Source organism: Chrysochloris asiatica, unplaced genomic scaffold (genome assembly GCF_000296735.1).
Source record: "Chrysochloris asiatica unplaced genomic scaffold, ChrAsi1.0 scaffold00205, whole genome shotgun sequence".
In the NCBI taxonomy this organism is placed as follows: domain Eukaryota; kingdom Metazoa; phylum Chordata; class Mammalia; order Afrosoricida; family Chrysochloridae; genus Chrysochloris; species Chrysochloris asiatica.
Window position 1 is genome coordinate 2229265 of NW_006408723.1, and position 20254 is coordinate 2249518.

The window sequence follows — 20254 nt, forward strand, 5'->3', positions numbered from 1 at the left end:
GGAAGCAGCTGCTTGACAAGCATCATTCAGGGGCCTCACTGCTGTGGGTGGCCAGCCCAGTATCACACAAAACTGGGACCATATGAACAGTCCTTCAAAGCTGTGTCTCCACACTCAGGAGAGTAGCTCAAAACTATTGTTGTTGTTGTTTGCTGTTAAGTGCTGTCAAGTCAATTCCAACTCATAGCCACCATGTATAGGGTTTCCAAGGAGCAGCTGGTGAGTCTGAATCACCTACCTTGTGGTTCAAACCAACCTTGCAGTCCATCACATTGATTCACAGCGCCACAGCAGGACTCCTCAAAACTTTTAGTAGCTTTTAATAGATTAAAATCTCAAGCAAAATATGTTTTCCCTCCTCACTGATTTGATTCCCCCCACTGGGTAAGCACTGTGGGTCTGAGCTACTTCCTCCATTTCTGTGTCTCCTAATTAATTAGAATGGTCACACAAGGGAGACTAGGGTACTGGGATTTGTCCAAAGCCTAGAAATCACGGGAAACTTGGCTGTGGTCATTCTATCATCTTTCAAGAGCAGATGCCATCAGAATATCAGCTGACACCAGGAAAACTGTTTGTATGTATGTGTGCATGCGTGTGTGTGTGTGTGACTCTAAATCCTTTCTGTTTGAAGCAAACCATTTACAAAATTCCCATTCTGAAAATTCTGAAGTTAATTTAAGTTTCTACAAACCACATATATCAACCTCCCAATAGTTCAGAGAAATATAAGTAACTATATATATATTATATTATATATATATATTCCAGGAATTGGCAAACTGCGGTCTAAAGACCAAATCCAGCCTACCAGTAGGTTTTGTAGGTAAAAGTGCCATTTGCTTTATCCCATTTGTGGCTGTTTTCATCATCCTACAGCAGAGTTGAGTAGTGCAACCACATAACCCACAAAGCTGCAAATATTCATTCTCTGCCTATTGATACAAAGTTTACTGACCTCGTACTGTATACTATGGGGAATGCGGTGATTCTGTAAAATAAGCAGCTGCCCTGTGGGAGAAAAATGAGGCTTTCTGCTCCCATAAAGACTTACAACCTCAGAAATCCTATACAGGATCTCTGTAAATAGGAACAGACTTGATGGCACTTAACAACACTGTATGGTATCAGTAATTTCCATTTTCCTTCAGATTCAAACCAAACCCACTGTCGCTGAGTCAGTTCCGATTCAATGACACTACAGGGCTGAGCAGAACTGCTCCGTAGGGTTTCTGAGGCTGTAAATCCTATGGACACAGACTGCCTCACCTTTCCCCCTGAGAGGAACAACTGGTGGGTTCAAACCACTAATCTTGTGGTTAGCAGTCCAATCTGAACTCAATGTACCACCAGAGAATGAAAGCATGGAATGACCTTGCCTATGGAAATCAACATGGAGCAACAAAAGGTCACAGCAGATAAGAACACATGTGTGTCTACCCACCTGCCCCCTACACCTTCCCGCCACATTCAGTGACAGGCTCTGGTGTTGGCTGCAGCCCCTGGCCCTGGCCAGTCAGCACCTCTGGAAGGAGACAGACTCAGATGAGGACATGGCGGGCGCACAGAGGTGTGCTACTTACCTGTGGCCTGACAGAAGAGCTGGAAGGTCCCCAGGGCATGCACGTGCTGTGCCTGGTCACTTAGGAAGGGTGGCAGCAAGGTGACCCCAGTGGTCTCAGAGCCCAAGGATGGCCAGGGGCTCTGGGGAGATGATGCCTCAGGACTCAGACAGGACAGGGAGGAAGAGCCAGGAAGAGGGAGGGGGTTAGGAGATAAGGCTGCGAGACAGAAGAGGACAGAAAAGAGAGGGCACTGAGGACACATCATCAGGAATGAATCCAATGCTGACGAAGATAAACTCAACCAGAAAGAAAGAGACACCAAAGGCTATCCCAGGCCTACCTTCTGCCCCTGCTCCCTGCCTCCTCCCCTGGGGCCATGCAGAGAAACAGGAGTGAGGGCCCAAGAAACATCCCTGCATGACACACACCCAGCTTCAACACTGTGCAGAGGATGGAGTGCAGCTTAATAAAAGTCTTGCCCAGATTGAGGATATATATTTCTTATTTATTCGGTTACTTCTCATATTTATACAAGTCAAGGTAGAAAAATAAAAACAAACTAAATCTTATAAAACACAAATGTTTACACCAAAATGGTCCAATCATATATGTTGGAAGATGAGGCTGTCTACACAAGCACACAAAATCCAGAGTTTATTGCTCTTTGGCCCGGAAGGAAATCTCCTCTGATGGTCAGGAGGGTGAAGCGTAACCAACGCGAATGGGAACATCAGACTCCCACTCACACCTTCTGCTAGAGGCAGCCTGGCATGGTGGCCAGTCAACACAGGGTGTCTCCTGGGTGGCAGTGGCCACCTGCCTACCACTGCCCAGGCCATTTCCAGTTGTGAAGGAGCTCAGGCAGGGCAAGAAGTCCAACAGAATGGGAAGTAGGTGTGAGATCAAAGCAATGGGAAAAGGAGATGTTGAGAGAGCCACAGAAGTCCTGGCTGGCACTCTGTGTGTCTGGACAGGATGTTTCAGCAGTGGCCACATGCATCTGATTGTAAGCGTGCTGGCTCCTTTACCCACACTCAACCTGCCTGGCCATCACCTGTAGCCTGCAAGGCCAGCGTCCCTGCTCAAAATCCCAAATCAAATTGTATGGACATGTGGCCATCTTCCACTGCAGTCTCCTCTTTGAAAGGTTTTTTAAAAGAAAAAAAAAGGCAAAAAGCATAGAAAGAAAACCTTTCCAAAAGCAGCATTTCCCTCAAGGAATGAAATTTTTTAAAAAACTAAGTGTGCTCAAAAGACAGTTTGCATCTCTCAAAGCAGAAAGAACACATTTAACAAAATTAAGTTCATCCCTGAGAACTGTCAGCAACTTAAGTCTTACTGTCATAATATATAAGAGCTAGAGGATACATCTTCTTCATCTGCTTCAGTAATTAGAAAACAAATTACCTAACACACCAACACAATGAAAGTAAAGTTCTAAAAACTAAAATGAGAGAAAAGGCTTGTGTCAACCTGGACAACAGGTTGTAAGTTACCAAACTGACCAACTAAAATGTCATTTCCAATCTGGAATGAAATGACTTGTCAGTGGCTGTGATGAGGAGAGAAGGCTGAAAGTACAACTCGACTTTGGACCAATGAACTTGGTTGAGCCCGTGGCTCCACCCAGGTTGTGCTGCCTGCCATTTACCAAAGAGACAAAGAGAAACCAAGTCACAAGCTCAACCGAACGGGCAAGAGAACAGAACTGGGGTTTGTACACGAGGCAACTTCCCTAGGCAGGGCTGGAAGAGATCCCCAGACACGCCCCTGGGCATCCAAGGAGAAGAGGCAGCCTGCCTCAGTCCCCATCAGCATCCGAATCAGCATACTTCAGCTCACACTTCACATCAAAAGGCTTGTCCTTGACAGGTAGGTCGTCCATTCTCTGTGAGTCCTCCCTGTCAGTGGGGAGTTTGCTGGTGATGGTGTCCTGCTCCGTCTCATAGCCCGTGTCCAGAGCTGGCTTGGGTTGCTCTCCGTTTTGCTGAGAGAAGCTTCCCTGCTCCACCAATGTTTCCTTCACGTTCTGCTCACAGTCAGAAAAATCAGATTTGGACTTTTTCTTTCCGAGAACCATAACGGAGCGGAATTTCAGACACTGTGCAGGCAGGTAGCCTTTGTAGCAGTTGTAAGAAAAGAGAAGGAGGAGCAGAGCAAAGAAGAAGAGGGAGAGAAACATAAGCAGGCGATTGTCGCTGGACTTGAGATACATGGTCTTCTCGGAGTGGATCTGTGGGACGGTGTTGATGACGATCTTTGGCTGGCATGGAGTGCTTGTGGGCACCAGGTGGGGGGGTGTCGTCATCACGGGAGGAAGTGTGCTGATCTGCACAGCCGACGTCTGGGGAGAAGTTCCGACAGAGGTCTCAGCCAGCACTCTGGAGGCAGTTCTACTGGGAGGTGCCCGAGTGTATGAGAGCAACTGCACCTCCAAAACATGCTTAGCGAGCACCTGAGAGACAGTCTTATTTTTCACCATCTCCTCCGACAGACACTGGTACACCCCGCTGTCCTCTTTAGACAGGTTGAAGATGAGCAAGTTTTTCCCGCCCACCAGAATGTACTTGGGGCTGTCAGCCTTTACCATGCCATTCTGGAACTTCCACACCACTCGAGCCAAGTTGGACTTCTGGGAACATTTGAGCTCTGCTGTGCCACCGTGCTTGAAAAAATGCTGCCCGTAACTTTCCTTAACTCTATCTGGAACATCAAAATAAACGTGCACAGCATCAACAACCGGCTTGTTAGTTCACATCCACAAAAGCATGTTAACATGCACAAAACAACACAAGAATTCCACCACCGGAGCAACAGGGAATCTGGTTAAGGAGACTAAGACATGCATGACTGAGAAGCAAAGATGAACCCGAGCTGGCAGTCCATGCATGAAAAGAAACCAGAGGCAACTCGGAGCAGCAGAATCTCCAATCCTCGCCCTTGCCTCTGCTCGTCCTCATCTCTCTCTAATCTGTTGATGGCTGTCTACAAGCTCAAGGGGCTGGAGAATAGGTTACCCGGGTGCATTTGCTGTTCGCAATGGTGGAAGGTAGTGTACGTAGTGCCAAGGGTAGAACAATTGTAATCTGATTCCATCCAGGGACTACTGCACTGGGAATGCCACCTCTGTGTCTTGGCTTGTTACCTGGCACCCATTTGGCCTTCAACTCAAGGCCACCCCCCGTGCAGGGAGCAAAATGCTGCTCAGTCCTACACGATCACCAGCATCACTGTAGACTGTACCCCGTGATCCACAGGCTTTTCATTGTCCTGTCTTCCTAGTCTGTCTCAGTCTGGAAGCTCCACTGAAGCCTGTCCAGCAGCCCAGTCACGCACAAGCCTCTACTGGCTGCACATGAGGGCCACTGGTGGGAAATGAACCCAGGGTTCCCACAAAGAAAGCAAGAATCTACCACTACTCTTGTGGACGAATTATTTATGGGATCCTTTCTTCACATTCATAATAAACTTAAGTGCCATCCAGTTGGTTCCAACTCACAGTGTCACTGTACAGGGTTTCCAAGGAGCAGCCAACCTGTGGTTAGCAATTCAATAGGCTTTGTTTAATGAGCCCACACTGAGTAGGAAAAGACAGATGCTGCAGTTTGTACAGAGAGTGCTTTCCAAAAAGCAAGCCCAATCCACTCACAATGGCGTCAAGCCTGCTTCTCTGCAATAAAATGCACAGAGAAATGCCCAAGGCTTCTGCTACCAGGAACTTGACCTCGGTGCCAAGGAGAGGTGGAGAAGGAAACGAAATATACAGAAACACCATAAAATGAAAGCACTGTGGTGTGGGGCTGAGGTCCTCATTGTTTCTCAAGGAGATGCAGTAACAGGGAATGACTCACCAGGGCAAGCAGACACGCCCCCACGCACGTCCTGAATCAAGCCCCTGAAAAACAACCACGCAGAAATTACCAATGTGCTTTTCGCTGGGGATATGGACCAAACATGCAGGTGCATTCCTCAGACTTTTACCTGCCAGAGACATGTTCCTGGTGCAGAGCGACACAGACGCTGGCATGTGGGTTCCAGGCACAGTAGGGATCCCGTGCTAACACACAGGCCACACACGTGCTATGCTTCCTGCAGAAGGCCACAGGGGCCTGGACCACGCCCGAGTTGGAGCCAGCATACACAAACTTTTTGTCCTGTGGAGATGAAACAGAGGTGAGAACAAGCATTTGGGGAAAGGCATATAGCAAAAACCATCAACAAGGTAAGTCAAAAGGTATTGCCAGTTCATGCATGTACAGGTTTAGTCCAAACATGTATATGAGATCAGTGGATGGCTGTAGACAAATTCTCTCTGGATACACTTGTCTTCGTCTCATTGGTTAGGGAGACCTCCCCAAACCAGTCCAATCCACAAAGCAGGCTAGTTCAATTCAAGGCAGAGGTCAGCTCAGGTTGTGGAACTGTTTTGGGGCATTACAAGGAGTAATCATCATAGATTTTGTCAAAGGACAATTATGAGGGGTTATTTTGAAGAAGTGTTAAGACATGAAAACCTGCACTGGTGAGAAAAAGGCCTGGAAAATTGCATCAAGGAGTCTTTCCATCACAACAACATACCAGTTCATTCTTGAGGAAAGCAAGGGCAGTCCTAGGAGGCTTTCATTGGGAAACTTTCACTAATCTACTGTACTGCTGTAGGATAAGTGCAAGACTACAAGGTCAGTTTGAACTACAAGATTAGTGGTTCAAGCTCACCAGTCATCCCTCAGAAACCCTGTACTGAGTTACTGTGAGTTGGAACCAATTCGAGGGCACTTAACAACAACAATCTTACAGCCCAGACATTGCCCTTTCAGGCTCCTTTTGTTCCTCAAAAAGGAACACGATATGACTGCTTCAAGGATATCAAACTGACGTTTGCAGGTAAACCGGAGAGAGCAGAGAGACAGAAAAACTGCCTTGAGAAGTACACAGACCCTTGGAGGAGATGTTTAGTAACAGTAGCTCCACTTTTTGATATCTGTATTCAATACAGGTCTCTGCAATTTTGGAACAATGCTTTTTGACTTGCCCTCATATGATGTCTGCTTATTTACTAGGGTCACAGAAAATGATAGTGAAGTACCTCCAATCTACCCTGGAAGGAGAGAAGTCCACCTAGTTTACAACTATGGTGTCTCTAGGAGGTGCAAGCAGGTCAGGCTGCTCACTGAGAGCTTGGGCGTTGGAGTCCACTCAGAGGCACTTTGGGAAGAAAGGCCTGGAGATCTGGAGCACAATTCTAATCTGATACACATGGATTTGCCACATGTCAGAGTGGGTTCCTTTCTCCCATATTCCTTTGTTTGGGGAACTGTGGACTTTAGACCTGACTCCACTACCAAATAAGCATATGCTACAAGTCCCCCAGCTCACCTAGCACAGACAGGGTGTTTGACTCTCAGAGTCAGTCAACTCAGATTGTTTTCCCTCTCATTAAATCCTGACTGAATGAGGTTTCATAAGAAAGGTCAACCTAAAACGCAGAAATCGGAAAGACTTTTTTAGAGCTTTAAATTCAGCTAGCCACATTTTGGTTAATTTCAAAAGCTTGCCAAGTTTACTAACAACAAATTAGTGTTTACAGTCAGATGAAATACTGCCTTATCCTTAAAAGCTATATTGTGAACTAACTTTAGAGCTGGGCTCCAGATCAGAGTCTTGGTGCTAACCTAGACGTCACAGTTGGCAGCACATTGAAGGCCCCAGGGTCACAGACCAACCAATGCGGAGTCCAGGAACAAAGCACCCAGGAGAAGGACACCCATTCTACTCTAACCTAGGTGGTGTGGACATGAGTCAGAACCCACTTGATAACAACAGGTTTTGTAGTCGTTGAGTGATGATGCGAATGTTTACTGTATCCAGTTGTTAACAGAAATGCTGGAGGTTCATGTCCACCAGAGTATCCTCGTAAAAAAGGCCGTGATTCTATTCCGAAAACTCAACCACTGAATATTCTACAAAGCACTGTTATACTCTGATAGACAGGTGAGTTGGAAATGGTTCAACAGAAGCTGGTTTTTTCTGTTTTTAATGATGTCTATACATTCTTGGGCACACCTCCCTCCACCCATTGGTGTGTGGCCTGAACAAAGTGACTAATTTCCACCAAACAGAGTAAGGAAAAGAGGCTTTAAGCCCAGTGGTCAGGCCCCTGTCCTGTGTGCTACTCAGGGGTGGGGAGGAAGAACCTGACAGGGCCTGAGCCCACTGTCTGCAGCTAACTGTGCCAAGGAGCTCTCTGAGGGTCTGAAGCTGTGGCCACCCCTGGAGAGCACTACTCATGGGCATTTCAGGCCAGACCAGATCAGCTCACACCAAGGAGTGCAGGGCACTGCAGGCTGGTGGAGAACTAGGCTTTCACAAACAGGAGGTGCAGGGGGTTGAGGAAGATGCCACATGTGGCCCAGCAGGTCCCAGTGCAGGGCTAGGACCCTGTGCTAGGTTGGCTGCCTCACCCATTGTACTCGCCACAGGTGCTGTCCACCTGGCACAGTGCCATGCTGACTGCCCCCAAGGACACACTGTGCTGCCCACATCACAGGTAGGGAAACTGAGGCACAAAGTGCTTAACTGGCCCCAGATGGTGGAGCTCAGATTTGGACCCAGGTGATCTGGTAACGTGCACCCCTCACAGCTTGCCTTTCATCCACTTCCCAACCACAGCACAAATGAAGAGAAACAGAGCCTGACAGCGGTCAGCAAACTATGGCCAGTAGGCCAAACCCAGTCCCTTATGTTTTGGACAGACCACTAGCAAAGAATGGGTTTTAGATTTCTAAATGGTTAGGAGATAAAAATCAAAAGAACAATATTTTCTGACATGAAAAGTTACATAAAAAGCAAAGTGCAGAGCATTTCAACGAGGCTTTCTTGGGACACAGCCACGCTTACATATCCATGCACTGTTCGTGGTTGCTCCTACACGCAACAGCCAAGCCACAATGTGAGCAAGATGTCATGGTCCACAAAGCTGAAAATATGTATTTTATAGAAAATGTCTGTCAACTTTGATGTGTGAGAAAACACCTTAGTAAATCAAAAGGAACTTTACAGATATGATGCGTTATCATTATTCTTGGACAGCATCTGAGTTTGACCAGTAGCAGCATCAATATCATAACTCAAGGATTAAGCGATAGTCTCCTCAAATCAGTGCACACAAGACAAAAGCACTGCGTATCTGCTTCAGCCATGCAAGAAGTGCTGGCAACTTTTTATAGAAAGTGACACCACCCTAGGTTTGCTTTCCCATGGTCCCAAACTTCAAACCACACGGCTCACTGAATTATTATTTGAAGCACCTAAATGCTAGCTCATTTTGCACATAAAGGAACCAGGGACAGAGCTGGGCCAGGGTGCTTGTGGGGGGTCAGTGATTCTCAGATCACCAAGACAGTGGACACCAGGGGACAGCATCAGACTACCTTTTTTGAAGACAGCAGCAGGGTGTGGACTGGCTCAAAGTCCTGGAACAGCTGTGTCTCCTCAATGATGTGCATGTCGTTTTCCAGGCTGATGGCTTTGTGCAGGGCGCCTCTGTCTACAACACAAGAGTCCACAGGTTAGTGATGGTGCCACGGAGAGAGAGCAAGCACAGCCCAGGGATAACTAACAAAAAGCAGCCAAGGCTTGCCTCGGCACCCACAAGGATTCTCAGAAAAAGAAGACGCTATTACATAAGAAACAAACAAAAAAAGCTTTGGCAAAAGAAATGATTGGAAATTCAAATGTTAGAGGTTATCCCCCCAATTCTAATGACAAGCCCCACTGCTGAGGCTCCAGCAATAACTTGTAATTAAAGTTGGCAGTGTGATGACATTTGAGACTCTGGGTCTTGGGTGGCCCAGCCCTTATGGGGCAGAAGGGAAAGACAAACAGCATCACTCATAAGAAACCTCATTCATCAGGTCAGGCTAAGAAACTACCCGGCACCAGGGGACTACTCTCGTTCCTAAAAATGTGGTCAGATTTCACAAGCCAGACATATGAAATATGTGCTTTCCAAACTAAGTCACAACAATGTCTCATACCTGGACTCCACACCAAAGAGGCACAATGTGCTGTCACTGCCAGGTGTCAGAAACACCAGACTAAGGTGTCCTCCAAAGGAAGTTCTCCTCAGGAAGAAAGCAAAAGAGACAGGAAAGCAAACAAAAGACCAAAATGGAAGTAAGAGGAAACTCTGAAACTAAAGCCACTGAAACAAATGAGGAAGTAAATGAGCTGAATAGGGAATTTCAAAAGGTGGCTTAAGAAAAGAAAGTCAAGTATTATAATGAAATTTACAGAGACTGGGAGTTAGAGTACCAAAAGAGAGGAACCTGCTCAGCATTTCTCAATCTGAAAGAACTGAAGACAAAAATTCAAGCTTCAACTTGAAATACCGAGAGATTTTTATGGGCAAAATTTCTGAACAATGCAGGAATATCAAAAGAAGATGGAAAGAATATACAGAGTCACTATACAAAAAGAATTGGTCAATATTCATGCATGACTGAGAACCAATGGAATTGAAGGAAGAAATCCAAACAGCACTGAAGGCACTGGTGAAAAACAGCTCCAGAAATTGATGGAATACCAACTGAGATGTTTCAACAAATCCATGATAAATTGGAAGCACTCACTTGTCTATACCAAAAAATTTGTAAGACAGCTACTGATTGGAAAAGATCCGTATTTTTGCCCATTTCAAAGAAAGGTGATCCAATGTAATATGGAAATTATTGAACAACATTAATATTACACAGGCTCAAAGTTTTGCTGAAAATGATGAAATGGTTGCAGCAGTACATTGCTGTTGTTAAGTACCATCAAATCAGTGCATAATTGTCAGAAGTTCAAGCCGGATTCAGAAAACACGGGAGTACGTAATACTAAAAATATGTTTACTTGTATTTTATTGACTGCAAAGACTATGTGGATGATAACAACTTATAGATAATATTCCAAAAAACGTGAATTCCAAAACACTTCATTGGGCTCATGTAGAATTTGTACAGAGACTAGGAGATAGCTGTTCAAACAGAGCAAGGGAACACTTGCTGTTTTTCAGTATCATCGAGTTGGTTCTGACTCATAGCAACCCTTTAATAGGGTTTCCCAGGAGTGGCTGGTGGGTTAGAACCACCAACTTTGCAGTTAGCAATCCAGTGCTTATCTTATAGCACCACACTTGAAATAAAAACAGGAAAGATGTGAATCAGAGTTGCATCCTTTCACTATACTTATTCAATCTGTATGCTGAGCAAATTGAGAAGCTGCATTATCTGAGGAAAGTGGCATCTGGATTGGACAAAAAGGCTCGTTAACAATCTATGATATGCAGATGACACAATCTTGCTTGCTGACAGTGAAGAAGACCTGAAGTATTTACTGAGGATGAAGATCGAAGACTACAGCCTTTAGTCTGGATTACACCTCAATATACAAATGACAAATTCCTCACAATGGGACCAATAAGCAGCATCATGATAAATGGAGAAAGGACTGAAGTTATCAAGGATTCTGTGTACTTGGATCCCCAAACAACGCCCATGGAAGCAGCAGTTGAGAAATTACAGTTCGAATCTATCGCTTGCTCCTTGGGAAAATGATGACGCTTCTGCTCCCACTAAGATTTACAGCCTCGTAAACCCTATGGGACCCAACCACCAGAAGAACGGTTCTTCCATTTGTCTTGGAAGAAGTATAGCTAGTATGCTCCTTAGAGGTATGGATGGCAAGATTTCCTCTCACATACCAGGATCATGTTATCAGGAGGAACCAGTCCCTAGAGAAGGACATCATGCTTAGCAAAATAGAGGGTCAAAATAAAACAGGAAGACCCTCAAGGAGATGAACTGACACAATGGCTAAAACAATGGTTTAAAACACAGCAAGAATTGTGAGACTGATGCAGGACCAGGCAGTGTTTCATTCTGTTGTGCATAGTCACTATGAGCTGGAATTGACTCGATGATACCTAACAACACAACTGCTCCAGAGATCAACCAAACTTGAATTTCACGAGAGCCAACACTTACATTTACATTCCCAAAAGACCTGACAGAGACCAGATCACAGTTGCTGCCCATTCTCAGAAAGCCTTCACATTTATCAAACTGAACACCCCCAAATGAACCAGATAGTTCCACCTTCTCCACCACAATTCAGAGGACTGAGTATTGCCTGTGAACCCACCTGTACTGAGGAACATCACATCGTAGATAGTCCGGTCCAAGGCTTGTACCCGTTCCACCACAATCTGGGTGTAGTTCACATCCTTCTTAATTAACTGGGTCCTGCCGTCGGTCGGGATGACGGAGTCATCCATCAGAGGGTGGTCTTTCACAAACTGCAACGTCTTGTCGGGTAAGTTCAGAGAACTGGTGAAGTTGGCTGCTCTGGCCTCATTGTTGATGCACTGTGGGAGATACCAACTACCCTAAGCACTGCACAGAGGCTACGCAACTGGACGGTCGGTCACAGCATGCCTCCACACTGCCATGGATGCATGACTCAGGAAAACAAAGTCAGGCTCCATGAAAACCTGGGGTGCCCTTTCCTCAGGAATTCGAAGACTTGGTTATGAAGCATATGGGTAGTACCACTGCTTTTTAAAACAGAATGCACTGTCTACCTGACACAGGGAGTCCCTGGGTTCCACCTGAGATCTATTCCTGAGTGCATCATCTTTAAGAGTTTGTAGGTAAATTGGATAGGTGCATACATTCTTAGCCTTACTTTAGAGCAAGGAAAAGGAGTCTTGGCAACATAGTGAGTTAAGCACTGGGCTGCTAACCACAAGGTTGGCAGTTCAAACCCATCAGCTACTCAGAAGGAGAAAGCTGAAGTTTTCTGCTTCTGAAAAGATTTACAGTCTGGGGAATTCTATGAAGCAGTTCTACTTGGTCCCACGGGGTCTCTATGAGTCTGGATCGGCGTGATGGCAGCAGGTAGTGGGTTTAACACAAGAAAAGGCTCCAAGCCTTTTCTATGGTTTAAAAGCTCCACATGCAGCACGTGAAGTGACTGTGATGAAGAATTTGTTGTAATTTATTGGTTCAATTATTTTAGAGAAAATGTAGACAATATAAAATGGCAGGTATGACTAACATGAGTGTGAGGGTGGCACGGGACAGGGCTCACTATGAGTTGGCGCAGACTCGGCGATGGCATGTAATAACAGCAACATGAGTTGTCCGTAAGTTAGACCTTCATAACCTGGGAAATGCCTGTAACCACATAATTTTCTTCTGCTTCTAGTTGCAAAAGAACTTCCGAATTGAGATGCATGTAGTGAACGTTCCCTCAAGAAGAGAAGAATGCCCCTCATGTGGTGTAAAAGCTCAGAAACATGACCTTGGTTTTTTTTCTATCCTAGCTCGCCATGCATGCAAACCAAAGTGTGTGACAAGTGAGCTGGAAGCACTTTGGAAGAAACATCACTGGCTTATCTTTAAAGGGACAGGCACCCTCTGACAGGAAGCCCTCCTGGGTGGAAAAGTCCAGGAAGCCAGTCTCCCAGTTCACAGCCCCGCTCACGGCTTCAACACTACCTGACACACCTGCTCACTACCTGTGGAAAAATGAATGCATGTGTTACGACCAGCTTGCAATTAATTTCCACATAAAACTCATGATTTTTAGGAGAAAAAAATGTGACCTATTGATGTCATCAGTTCCCTGCCTAAGGCCTTTATACAGAAATCGTGTTTCTCTGTAGGAAACACAAAAGGAAATTTGCCAAATTTTATTGTGCAATGTATTTCACAAGCGCCCTACACCACCTACAGCAGGCTTCTTTGTGTGTGCACGGGGTGGCTAGAGCTGTTGTGGAACATGCATGTTACAAGGAAGCAGAGGAATGAGTGGCCACAGGGGTAGCCTGGTTGTCCCTGAGCAGGGCAGAGAGGCCCAGGAGAGTCAGGTCAACCGAAGCTGCAAGAGGCGTTCATAATGCCGCTGTTAGACCATGCAATTGGAGAAGAACAACCCATTCCTCCACTCACCGCTCCGGGCCGTGGCTTGGGCACCTCCCCATTGTAGCGCACCCACTTGGTATGCGACTGCTCCACCATGGTGCTCTGCATGTACTTCCCGTGGGAGAAGACCTCCTCCACTGTGGACAAGTTGTAAGCACACACTGCTGACAGCCCCATGTTGTTCCTGGGCAGGAGAAAGAGGCTATAACTACCAGCAAGGGTGCAGATGAGACAGCAGACCCAGGGTACACCCTGCCTACATCACTCACAGCTGTGGGGTGAAGACGGCATAGAACACAGGCTCCTTCAGCCACGGGCCTCGGAGAACAAACACGTCCCGCAGTATGTTGAAAATAAGGTTGCTATCTGGTTTGGAACAGATCAACCGGGCCTTCAGGAAGGATGTCCACTTCTTCTGCAATGTCCTCAGTCCGCCCTGGTCACCCTGAAATCCCAGAGACATGTGGAAGAGCACAGACCTACCTTCCCCACCAGTAGTTGAGGCTCTGTCAGATACAGGACCTGCAGTCACCAGAAGGTGAGGTTGTGCAGGTACAGTACCTGCCTTAACCAGCAGGAGGCACTCCTAGCAGGTTGAGGGGCTTCTCAGGCACCAAATGCCCAAGTAAAATGAAGTGAAGGCTAAAGAGCCCACACAGCAGACCATTATATGAGCCACAGCAAAACTTACATGCCCACATGGGTCAAGGGCCACAGGTGTGTCCCTGCATTAGAAAACCAAAATCCCAACTCATTAATAGCCATGGTCTCATTTGTGAAGATGCATTCCTTTCTCTCACAATCCACTGCTTTGTCTCCACAAAAGTACATTCCTCGTCTAAAGATTCTACCCTTTACTTTCGTTCGACTTCCCAAACAATCAGCTGAAGTGCTATGGTCCTACTAGGTGCTTCACAGACATTTTTTACTGACCTAAAACATCAAGAGAAAAATGGAAAACATCTATGCCTTTGAGGGCAGTGAGAACGCAGTGGTAGAGTTCTTGCCTTCCGTGTGCTGAGAACAGCTTTGGTTCCCAGTCTATGTCTGCCAGCGGACGCTGGTGTGATGCTGCTACAGACTTCAGCAGAACCTCCAGACTAAGACGGATTAGGAAAAAAGGCTGGACAATCTACTTCGGACAATCAGTAAAGAAAACCCTGCAGGTTACAGGAGCTCACGCCCGCTGGGCACGGGGTGACGGCAAATCACAGCCCAACTCAGCAGCAGCAGATCACTTTACTTGATCTGGAGAGAAATACTGAAAGTATGAACTATGAATGCAGACGGCTTCTTCATTATTTTAGACAAAATGAAACCCCATACCGCCCACATTGAATCTGCGATCATGAAAAGCCGAGTTCTTTTTTTGAGATAAAAGAGCTTTGTTTTCTTCTCTTATGTTTTACCAAAAGGTAATTTCCAGCATGTCTGTGGTCATTTGCTTGATCTGGCTCTAAAGCCAGGAGTAATCAGTGACCTGTTTGTATGCTGACTCTGACAGCCTGAGTAGGAGGTGAGTATCTGGATGACCAGGGTCTGCTGCCTTAAATCCTAGTAAGAGATACTGTGAAAAATAAAGAGACACTTAAAGCAAGCAGAGACGCTGAGACTTCTGAGTTGGGAGGGGGATGTGTGCACACATTACATTGTTGTGGTTGTTAAGTGTTGTCAAATCAGTTCTGACTCACAAAGACCCTGTATAGGGTTTTGCAAGAGCAGCTGGTGAGTTTAAACTGTTGACCTTGTGGCTAGCAGTCCAGTATTTACCTACAATGCCATAGCAAAACTCAGTATGGTACATGGGAAACTTCAAATCTCAGGCTAACGTTGAAATCCTGAGTTGGACACAAGCTAACAACCCACAAGTCACAAGTTAAGTCAGTACAGGGTTCCAGGGCAGGTCTGATCATCTATTGCCTGGCAGTCACTTGGCCTTTGGGAGGCTCTGTGGCAAACACTCAGGAGCACCAGCCTCACACTCCCAGCTCTACACCAGCCTGTGACCTGGGCATGCCAGGCTGTGTTATGCTGGTCTTGTCTGCACTGCAGCGGCCAGAGGCAGCTCCAAGGCTGCATCCTGACTAGAGATGATGCTGGCAGGTAAGCAGGTGTTCAGAGTGCTCACTGTTTCTTATACTGTCAGGCCAAGGCACCACCTGGTTCACTGTTGGCGTGAAACAATGGCTTCTGTGATGACCGAGTACTTACATGGTGATCACCAAACAAGAGGGGTTACAGGAGCCAAACAGGTCTCAGTTTCAGACTAAGATGGCCACTTTCTGAAAAGGATCCAGTGAAACCTGATGGGTCACAAAGGTGCAAACAGCAACCCATTTAACACTATGCCTATCAGTCAGTAGTTTTGTAAACTTTGCCCTTCACCTAATCTCTACTTCAAGCTTTGTGTCTGAGCAAACATCTATGTAACAGCTATTCTAAAGTTCTTGCTTAAACTACCAATGAATATTTCACTCCTAAGCTGGAGCCCTGGTGTGGCGTTGTAAGATAAGCACTGGACTGCAAGGTCAATTGAACCACAAGGTTGGTGGGTTGAACTCACCATCTACTCCTCAGAAACCCTATACAGGATCTCTATGTCGAAATTGACTCCATGGCACTTAACAACAAGTTGATCAAAAAAAGTCACATGGTGAAATTCCAATTCCAATACTATTTGGCTAATATGGTGAACAAACACTAACTTTTTACAACCTGGGGGAGGTTTGTGGAAGATATGACCCAAACTGAGTCTCCTGAAAAGTAGGGATCCCAGAGGTCCTGCAACAAGTGGAGAATATGCCATAGGCCTTCAGAAAAATAACCACAGTTACAAAAGAACTAACCTTCCATATGACAGACCCTCCATCAACACCCAGGCTATCGCAGGAAAGAATTAAGTGGTAAATATACTCACATTCCAGGTGAAGTTTAAAGTCTCGGGGCAAGTGATTTGTTCTCAGACATGCTAACATCATAGGCTAGGACAAAAAAAAAAAGGAAGACTGAACGGTACCCTACCTTGCAAACTCTTGCTATCCTAGGAATCATCAGCTTGAAAACAAACTCATACTCCACAGACACCTCCATGAAGAAGAAGTACACCTTGTCATCCTGGCCCTCTGCATCACTGAGGTTTCTTCGTATCACATCTGCGAAGATGAAGCTGGGTTCTGCAGAGAGGAGACAGCCTGAGTTCTCAGCACACACTAAGCTGTGTTTCTGCCCAGCATCAGCTGTGCAGACCTATGGCCCTCAATCCTGTGTTCATGGACTGGAAGACTTAGTTATGCCACACAAAGTGATCTAGACTCAAAGAACTTCCTTTAAACATTCTAACAATATTCTTTGCAGAAATGGGAATGCCAACCCACAAATTCATAGGAAATCACAAAGGGCCCCCCAAAAATCTTGAAAAAAAATAAATTTGGCAGATTCATATGTCGTATTTTCAATATGTACTATAAACGCATGGATATCAAAGCAGGCTGGTACTGGCATAAGGAGAGACAAGTTAAAATTGCCAGGCTAGAGGGCTCTGCTCAAAGGGCCTTTGGGCATACCTATGTCACACATATCATACTACAGACCCCAGGGGTCAGGAATGAGGATAGTGCTGCGCTCCTGATTATACCCAGCCTGCTCTCTTCAGCTTAAGTACAGTCCCCTTCCCAGATCTACCCCTGCACCTCCTGACCACCAGCTTTGGGACTCCAAGGAGCCAGACCCACTGTCCTTAGAGACCCACCTGTAAAATATGCATTTTCTGGTTTAAATAATAAACCCCAGCCAACAAATCCAGACACCCAACATCTATGGCTCCTTGGCTGCTCCAGGTTGAGGAGTGGCCAGCTATCCTTGTATCTCTGGTCACAGCATCTGCCCCAACACCACTCCACCTCTGGAGAAGCTACGAGGCTTCAAAACTAAAGGCTCCACTGGCTGACACCCACAAGACTGGGAAAGCAGACTCTACACACACTGTTTGGAGGCAGTAAAGAATCCAGATCTGATCTGATGGTACAATTTATATCTGCTCTGCACTTCAGTATTACTGTGAATATGACACACCTCGATTGGAGTCATCAGAGTAAGCCTTAACATCAGAGTCTCGCTATTAATAAAGCCTCCCAAAGCCACTGTCAAGGAGAACAGGGCCTTGTTAGAGGAGGTAAAACACACACATGCCCTTGAACTTTGGCTCATGTAGTCCAAAGTGTTGGCAGATACACCCCCAAGGTACTGGGATCTGCCACCTGAACCTCTGAATCAACTGGTGCCTTTGCAGAATTCCATGCTGCCCCTAGGGCCTCGTGACTGAGGAAGAAAGAATCGATTCAGAGTTCTGGTTTACAGATGGTTCCCATGATGCCCAGGCACTTCCCCAAGTGGGCAGCTGCAGCACACAGCCCCTTTTTGGGCCTCCATGAAGGACAGTGTTGAGGGGAACTCTCCCAGCAGAAGTATGAGCATGCATCTGGCTATTCATCCCACTTGGAAGGAGGTTATGATTATATGCTGACTCATGGACTTTGGCCAGTGGTTTAGGTTAGATAGTGAGGGGTTTGAAAGGAACATGACTGAAAAACTGGTGACAAGGGGGTAAGGGGAAGAGGTATGTGGCCAGTCCTCAATGAATGAACCAAAAAGTGAAGACATTTGTAACTCATGTGAACGCTTACCAAAGTGTGACTTTGGATTTTAATGATCAAAAGGAAAGGATGATGCAATTCTGTGGAGCTAATCAACCTCGTCCCAATGAGCTCATGAACACAGTAGCTCTGGTAGTAAGAATGGAGGCTATGCATGAGCTAAGCAACATGGACTTCCATTCGAGGTTGATGTAGCTACAGCCACTGCTGAGTGTCTCATTATCCACCAGCAGCTGAGATTAACACTTGGTTGGTCCCTGATGTGCCGACCTGCATACCACACCCTCATGATCAGAGCCAGCAGAGGGAGATGCAGCTGGGTGCACCTCCACTGGCAAGGAAGTAACCATGGACAGAAATAGACCTTCAATAAGACGCTTCTGGTCCTTACCATTAAGCCAAGGAATGGCATACTCTGTTCTCAGTGGGCTTTGGGAAGAATGGCGGGAGATGATTGGTTCGCTTCCCAAAAAGTTATATGATGTCCCGGAGTACAGCTCTCCATCTTCAGCAGTCCAAGAGGAAAGAGAAAAAGTGAGTAAGCATCTCAGGCTGTACATCAATCCAGGAGAAAAGCTGCCCAACACATGTTCCTCTGTAACTTCATAACCCCTCTTCTGGAAATAACATTCTGTTCCTTCCTGCCTCCATTTTTTCTCTTTGTGTATACATACACTGCTGTGCTGTATTTTATAAGCAATCTCTAGCCATAACCAAGAATTTCCAGCATCCAGTAACAACTGTAAATATGACACTTTATTGGGGAGAAACGGAATCATGGGTCATTCTCAGGGGAGCCTCGAACCCTTCCCAGCAGGAAGTGGCTCTACTATAAACCTCCTACTCAAGCAGGAACAGTTATTCAAGGCAACCAGACAATTCACAGTAGCCACACAAATAGTGGATATAAAATGCTTCCCAACACATTCAATTCTGGGTCATGGTGGCCAGTAGTTATTATTCTGAATAAAACTCTTATTAAACTTATAATTATACAGAGAGTTGGAGTCCCCAGTAGTGCAAATGGTTAACATGCTCAGCTGCTAACCAAAATGGCAGCGGGTCGAGGCTGCCTAGAAGAGCCTCAGAATAAAGGCCTGGAGACCTGCTGATAAAAAATCAGGGAGAACAAACAAGATGGCAGATCGGGTGGACGGGTAGCAAAGAGCTCCGCCAACAACAACACAGAATACCCAACCAAGCAGGCTCAGGGGATGGTCCCAGAACTCTGAACCACATATAAAGGAATATTTAGAAGGTTGGAAGGCTTACAGCTGGGGGAATTTGTGGCAGAAGCAAGAAATCTATTGCTTTCTAGTCCGGGACACTCGGCTGCTCCAGGAGCCGCCATCTTGGGTAAGACCAAGCGGGGGAAGGATCGGAGCGGCCACAGATGCCTGGCAGAACCGCTGAGATAAAGGTGTGGGCATTCTTTTCTTTTGGTAGGTGTTCATTGGTCCCTTGCTATCTGCGCACCTCCATTCGGGTGACTATAGGGGTGCCTGAGCTAGTGGGCAACCCAGCCCCACCCTCAGAGGGTTATACTACGCATGCACACAGATCTCACTGAAATTTAAAGAGACCGATTCCATTAAAACCAAACAGCCACAGCCAGCCCTGAACTGTTTCCAACTAGAAAAAAGGCCTGAACGAGGATTGTGGAGTGGGACAAAAGCAGACAAAAGAGGAAACAGGCCAAAAATTAAATCCCAAGTTACGTCAAACAACCAACAGTGGTATCTTGAAACTTCTCAGGAAGAAGAGTGAAAAGGGAAGCCCATTTCCTGATCACATCTACCTGGAGGCATTCAGAAAGTATTAAAAAAAAAATCAAAATACATACCCATCTAAATATAAAGTCCACAGATATCCCTGAAGATGCCAAAAAAAACAGAAGCAGATGACCATATATGCACATGTCCAGAAACGAGATAAAGTGACTGAGGCAAATGAGCTGGAAGGAGACCTACACTCCATACTGGAAGAAGGGAAGGCTTTGGAAATGCCTGAGGAATACCTAAAAATGATTATAAAATGTATCAAAACACTATACAATGCAGTTGAGAAA

At 46.0% G+C, this 20254-nt stretch overlaps 1 protein-coding gene across 1 annotated transcript in view; it reads right to left on the bottom strand.

Moving 5' to 3' along the window:
- Nucleotides 1-3366: 3366 nt before the first annotated feature.
- Nucleotides 3367-20254, bottom strand: part of SEMA4D (sema domain, immunoglobulin domain (Ig), transmembrane domain (TM) and short cytoplasmic domain, (semaphorin) 4D) — a 33739-nt gene continuing 16851 nt past the window's right edge. Inside the window, exons 6-14 of the mRNA XM_006872584.1 lie at nucleotides 18578-18691; nucleotides 16556-16707; nucleotides 13804-13979; nucleotides 13562-13718; nucleotides 11751-11973; nucleotides 8996-9111; nucleotides 5547-5719; nucleotides 5417-5460; nucleotides 3367-4268 (exon numbers count right to left, since the gene is read on the bottom strand). Of these exons, the coding sequence (XP_006872646.1) occupies nucleotides 3367-4268; nucleotides 5417-5460; nucleotides 5547-5719; nucleotides 8996-9111; nucleotides 11751-11973; nucleotides 13562-13718; nucleotides 13804-13979; nucleotides 16556-16707; nucleotides 18578-18691 (2057 nt within the window). The remainder of the gene's footprint in view (nucleotides 4269-5416; nucleotides 5461-5546; nucleotides 5720-8995; nucleotides 9112-11750; nucleotides 11974-13561; nucleotides 13719-13803; nucleotides 13980-16555; nucleotides 16708-18577; nucleotides 18692-20254) is intronic.